This window comes from Loa loa, assembly GCF_000183805.2.
Source record: "Loa loa unplaced genomic scaffold supercont3.92, whole genome shotgun sequence".
Classification (NCBI taxonomy): Eukaryota; Metazoa; Nematoda; class Chromadorea; order Rhabditida; family Onchocercidae; genus Loa; species Loa loa.
Genome location: NW_018108272.1, coordinates 197569 through 204251, shown reverse-complemented (window position 1 = coordinate 204251; position 6683 = coordinate 197569). Strand labels below are relative to the sequence as shown.

At 31.5% G+C, this 6683-nt stretch overlaps 1 protein-coding gene across 1 annotated transcript in view; it reads right to left on the bottom strand.

Moving 5' to 3' along the window:
- Positions 1 to 565: 565 nt before the first annotated feature.
- LOAG_17560 (Na-dependent Cl/HCO3 exchanger) overlaps positions 566 to 6683 on the bottom strand; it is a 15100-nt gene continuing 8982 nt past the window's right edge. Inside the window, exons 14-21 of the mRNA XM_020450220.1 lie at positions 5416 to 5562; positions 5003 to 5167; positions 4422 to 4597; positions 3510 to 3689; positions 2957 to 3095; positions 2532 to 2666; positions 2174 to 2409; positions 566 to 1002 (exon numbers count right to left, since the gene is read on the bottom strand). Of these exons, the coding sequence (XP_020306142.1) occupies positions 846 to 1002; positions 2174 to 2409; positions 2532 to 2666; positions 2957 to 3095; positions 3510 to 3689; positions 4422 to 4597; positions 5003 to 5167; positions 5416 to 5562 (1335 nt within the window). The 3' untranslated portion in view covers positions 566 to 845. The remainder of the gene's footprint in view (positions 1003 to 2173; positions 2410 to 2531; positions 2667 to 2956; positions 3096 to 3509; positions 3690 to 4421; positions 4598 to 5002; positions 5168 to 5415; positions 5563 to 6683) is intronic.

Below are 6683 nucleotides of genomic sequence, written 5' to 3'. Positions count from 1 at the left end.
TGATTTGACGAGATTACAATTGATTTTTAAAACATGAATTTAAAATAAAAGTTCCGCTTTAAATAAAAGCCGCTTTCGGTTGAGCCGGAAATTTGAATTTAGAATATCCTAGCATTAAAACTTACAAATTTTTGTTTGATGTCACCTACGAAAATATCGTAGAATTGTTTGCCGAGAGAATCTTTAAACTAGGCAGAATTTCCTTATATGAACAGATAATCCAACTTAGAAACTTCAAAAGTCAACGAGATAAAGTTAGTCAGCAAAGAATATAATCATCATTAAGGCTATCACGGATGCAAAAAAAAAAAAGAAAAAAAAAAAAAAACAGAGCAATACCAAATAATAACGGAAATATGAATAAAATGAAATCATGCCTGGATTCTGCATGAATATTAGAAGAACAAAATAGTTGAATTTGTCAAAAATATTTTTGAATCCCACTTTTCAAAAAAAAAAGAAAATCAGTACGACCTAGGAGACTTGCGTGGTGTAACATAAGCTCATCTAATTACACTATAAAAATTGTTTTGCCATTACTGAGAATCAAAATTAGAGATCTTTCGCATCACAATATTCCTTCGACCATTTTATTCGGAGATTACATTTAATAAGAACCCAATAAAATGAAGAATCATTTAACAAAAATGTAATCGGCCAATTAATCATTCCCCCATATGGAAATACGAATGCTTATCACGAATCATAAATTTGATCCCATAATAAACGAACATTTTTGGCGGAAATTACAGAAATTCGGAGTATAAAAAACTGGGTTTTGCGTAAAAACTGCCAATAATTTACTGAAATCATTGCACCTTAAGACATAAATTAGTCAATAATTTCTACATTTTAGTTTCCGACTTCTGATTATCCAACAACGGTGTCTCCTCGTTATTCGATTGTACATTGGAGTTTGCTGATTCTGGTTTAGTGACCCGTATAATTATTGCGTCATCATCATCTGCATTATCATCTGGAATCTTCATTTCAGGCGCTGATCTGGAAATTCTTCGACATTTAATAAAAAAAAAATTTTTCTTAAATCTTCCAAACGTTCAGATAGACATTTATTTTTTGCCGTATGTTCAAAACGTGTCCAGCAATATTTATCACTAACAACAGTAAAGTTTACTAGAATATTCAGTACTCATATATCACTGGCCTAGCGTAAATATAAGACAACACATGCTGCGTCATCAACTTACAGTAAGGTAAATTGGAAGAAAAATAGAACAATTAAAGTTTTGTGTCAAACTATTGACTATAACCAAGTAGAGGTTAGATTTTTATATTTGGTGATTAGAATTTAGAAACAAAAAAGGTTAGATTTCTTCTCTTTAGCCTTTGTCACGATTATACTGCGCCAAATTTCAATAATCGCTGATCCGAATAGAAAAAACAAACAGAAAAATTAACATTATATATTAAAAGTAAATCAATCATGTGAAACTTGAAGGATGCAGCTTCCGCATTTTTCTTCATCTTTTTCTGTTTTTAAATTCTAATTACCAAATATATGCAATAATTGCAAATCACTTTTCCGAGATAAGCACTATTAAAGTTGTACAACAATTTTACAACACAAGACGATATGATGTGACTTCTTCAATCATTCTCATAACTTATATTTGATTTAAACTGATATTTTTAGTGATAAAAACATCACGAATCCTTCACAAATAGATTTTACTATGCAGAAAATATTTTTCGTTTAAAATGTGTTTAAACTTTTAAAATCGCAAATTTTTTTCGGAAATCAGCAAAAAAAAATTAGAATTTGAAATGTTTGTTGCGAAAAAGTTTTACCAATAACTACCCAGCTATTTGTAGTCCGGTTTCCATAATGACACACAAATACACCCTGCTATCCCCATATACTGGCCTATTAACAGAAGTCAAAAAAATGTGAAAGAACGAGAAATGCTTTCGTAGATTGGCGAGCAATCTACGACCACTTGAACAATCGAATCTTCATTAGTCAGTATTTACGTTTACCTGGCTTGCTTGGAAGTGACAGTAAAATGTCGCACCGTATGTCGACAATGTCCACTCGACAAAGCTCTCACCATAATGAAATATGCAAATAATATTGCATGACAGACAATTTTGAAATAAAAAAAATTTCCTTTGAACCTCCATTGGTCACTTCATGGAAATACATAACACTCACGCAGCTGTTTTGGATGAAGACAATTGATTCGTTCCCAAAGTGATATGCTTCCACATTCCAGTTTTATTTACTTCATTCGAGATATTCATGTTATGGATATTATGTGAAGGTTCTTGGATTGCTGCTAGAGGAATCGTGATTATTTCCCCACTTGCTGTTGGAATATGCAAATGTGCTTCTGTCTTCACGGCACGTATAGTACCTTGATTCTCTTCAAGATCTATGTCGAATTCTTCCTGAAAAAAAAACGCTCAATTCAAGTCCAGTATAATGGAATGACCATTTGAAGACTATCCGAATACTGTAATCATCCGGAAAGATATGTTCATCGAAAGTAACAAAACAAATCAATGCATACCACTACACTTTTTTTCCTCTTCATATCCTCCTTCTTTCTCAAATGAAAATCAGGCATTTTATCGTCCAGATAACGCAAGTCTTTCTCAGTGAAAAACTTTTCCATAACCTTGCGAACAGCAACCATTACCACCAACTGAAAAAGATGATGACGACATTATTACAGGAACTCAATGTTTTCAATGAAAGCACAACTATTTTTCATTTCCGCAATACCTTTACAAAACTTATAGAAATAATAACAAAAAGATCTCAAACTTTAATAAAAACAGTAACGTATACTTGCTTTTACGTTAAATTGTGCAAAGTTGCTGATATAGTCAATATTGTGATTGCAATACCACGTTCACATAACGCTTTAATAGCTATCAAAGTTGAAAAATATGATTTCAGCTGAATAAATTTAAGTGAAAGACAAAAGCACACCATAATTGGGAAAGCAATAGAGGTTCGCTTGATAGATTTGACAGTCCACAAAACTGCAAGACAAGCTACCTGGCAGAATGTGAACTTATGAATCACCGATATTGGCACATGTCGAATGTAAATCGTATCTGGCTGGTATCTGAAATTGATGACCAATTTTGAAACACACATTTAGAACTTTACCCGATGTCATGACACCTATACACGGGATTTAATTATGTGCAGTCAAACAGATATGGTTAAAGCTTGAGTTTAGAAAACAATTAGATATTCGATATTATCAGGTTATTAGGGAGACCGAAGCATAATATCTTGAAAATGTTGCAAAATAATATCTTGCAACATAAATTGCAGTGACATTACTGTTCAAAACTTACTAATGATTTTTGTGGATACATTGCTTATTATCCGTTTAAGTAGAAGGGAAGCAGATCTAATTAATATCACGCCGTATTAAAACTGTGTTTGGTATAAATTTAAATAATTTGAAGAAAAAGACGTCAAAAATAAAGATGAAAAGGTAAGCTCTAAAAAGCAGTTCTAAAACACAGACTTCATTGGCATTAGTAAGAGAAGGATTCTATCAAAGAGTTGTATGCCTCCAAGTGCAGCGATACCCATGTATAAGAATACACCATATAACACAGGCATTGGTATATGGCTCAAAACACTCGTCATTAGTACCGATGAGCCGATAAATATGAAAGTGATAACACCAGTCACTCGCTGTTCCCTAAAATTTCTGTTATGGAAACAGTTTTTAACAAAACCTTTTGGATACTTTTGGAGTATCATTCATATAAATTCACATAAACCCTTACTACTTTTGGAGTACCATTCACATAAATTATTCGAATCCCTTTAAATTACATATTGAAAAGCACAGAATCGCTGAGTTTCGTCAATTACTCAATAAAAATAATTCTTCTAATCATTTGACTCCTTCAAATTAATTGACTTTCAAAATTTAACATTTGATATTTGACTTCCAAAATAATTCTTTTGACTTTCTCTAAAGCAGCTCCACGTGCTGTTTACCAAACAATTTGCTTTAATCGTTTAGTAGACAAAGCTTTTAGTGGTCCGAAACTTCTGAATCTATTGATAACTGCCAATTTTTTTAAAACTTCTTAGGTTCTTTGAAACATGTATTTCATCGGGCCTTAACACTTTCGGACCTCATTCCAATACCACAAAAAAGTTTCTACCACAAAGAAGTTTTCTCTGACAAGCCGTCAGAAATCCCAGGCATATCATTGCATGAAAACTGTACCTATGACCATCAGATGAATCCTCACCTAATTTTTGCAGCTGAATCATCTTAGAAAATTTATATGTCTGAAAAATTTCACTAGTATTTAATTGTTAAATCTCCTAAACACCATCATTTAAGGGAAATAACATTAAGCAAACATCAAAAGGTTATCGTTTTAATTCAGAGATTTTGAAAGTTTAGTAAACTTACCGAACACCAATAAACTGAGCAACTTCACCCGGAGCTCTAGATTCCGATTCTAGCTTTAGTGAATTAACGTGGTTTATTGAAAGCACCGTGGCCGCCACATATATGGGCAATCCAAGGGTGCCAACCACGAGGATAAGAAATGCTAAAACACATAAATCCAAATGGTAACCATAACCCTGCAAATTCAGTATAATAATAAAAATTAATTCCAGAAGGGAGTGGATAACTCTTTAAAATTTAGTTAACAATTTCCTACAAATTCATCGACTTTTACACTTTCAGATAAAGGAATAAATCTAATCTTTTTTCATATAGGCAAGTTTATTCATGTTGATTGATAAGGATGCATAGTTAATTATTTACCGTAACATGTTTTCTGATAATAGATCCGTCACATGTTAAACACAATTATGTGGATTTCATGAAACAGAATTAATATGCCCACTGTTAAATTATTTCACTTAATTCATTTGCTGTGAATATTTAAATATTTTATACTACTTATTAATAGAACTTAAAAGTTTCGTGTGTCCATATTTCAATGTTAAATGACTGTGAAATGTAAAAACGAAATTAAATACCTTCTTCAACTTATTTTCTTTACGGTTAACGATAACGGTGGTGATTTGTTGATCCATGAAAATCAGAATACATGCAAGTATTGCTGGTATGAAAGAAACAAATGCTGTCCAAAATGGATTACCGTTAAACGGAGGTACATACCATCCACGCCCTTCCCATGTAGGCTAACAATACAATCATTACTATTATTTTTCTGTTAACTTAGGAAATTGACTTTTGAGTGACTAATAACTAGTCGAAATGAAAGTAAAATCTATTAACTCAATTTCAGAAAGATGTAGAGCCTAAAAAAATTAGACTTTTAGGAATTTCCTACTCACTAAAATTTTGTTTGTATTTCGGTGCCTGAAAATTTCAATTCTTAGCTTCATATTTTGATGTAAATTTTCTATTTACAGGTTTAAAACATTACTCGGAAAGTGGAAGGGACGTTAAGCTTGGGAGTGCTGATGCCAACATACATATCAACAGAAGTCATGATAACAATAGCAATCATTACTGCAAAATCACTGAAAATCTGTCGAACTCGTGATGGGAAATAACAGGTGTTCCTCATTCTCTGCAAACAAAACAAATTGGATTCAAATTTGAAAGGAAACTTAAGTACCACTTAATAGTATGCCAGCAAATTTATAACATGAAAAAAATTAATTTGATACTTTTTAACTGAAATCAGTCTCAGCAAGCAATGGGAATTATTCCTGATAGAAAGAAAGGGCACATATCTATCGAATGTCAAGTATCACGATATCGATGAAAGTTAAAACACCGATTCAACGTAGTACTAATGCAATAACAAAGATTGCCGAGTGGAAAACTGCGGATTAAAACACTTTTTTTTAAGATAAGATCTTTCAATCTCTTTCGTTAAAACATTTTCAATCTCTCTTCAAAGAAATTTCCATACCAAATCTGTTTGGAATTTATCAAACTTGATTTGGTTTTGGAGAAAAGTGCATACAGAAGAGACGCTCCCAGAAATGTTAGCCTCGAACAAAAAGCAATTTCAAATTGAACATTTAAATGTCCGAAATCAGAACTGCATAATTTAAACTGTCATACAAATTGTTTACTTATGAAGTTCAGAGTAATAGAAGCAAGAGTGGAATTGCTAAAATTAAACTTCTAAAACGCTAAAATTGAATTGAAATTACTAAAATTAAAAAATTAATTTTTAAACAAGAGAATACATTTATAAATGAGCATTTTCGAGGTTTCAGTATAGCAATTTCAGCATTCCATAACGATGCCTACACCAATTAGTGATGAGTCCTTTTAACTTTTCAAATAATTTAAAATGATGTCCGAGATTTTTCTCTACTTTAAATTGGATGACATTCCTATCTATATTTTAAATAATATTTTTTAATATAAGGAATAACATTTCTAAATAATATTTCTAATGTAAATATTTCTAATTTAAATAATATTTCCAATACAAAGCAAAACTCGGTAAAGAAATCTCTTATTTGCGGAAAGTAACGATCTGTAGAGCATCAGGGATCGACAGAATTACCTTTCGAATACTTTGTTTTTTTCTTTTTTTTTTTCAAATCGAATGAATTTTGTTATATTTCGAATGAATGATATTCAGTTTTTAAGAGCTGAATTTCAATAAAGTTTTTTAAAGAAAAAACAGAAAAATCATTTGAAAGTTTTACTTACCTAAGGGAACTGTTC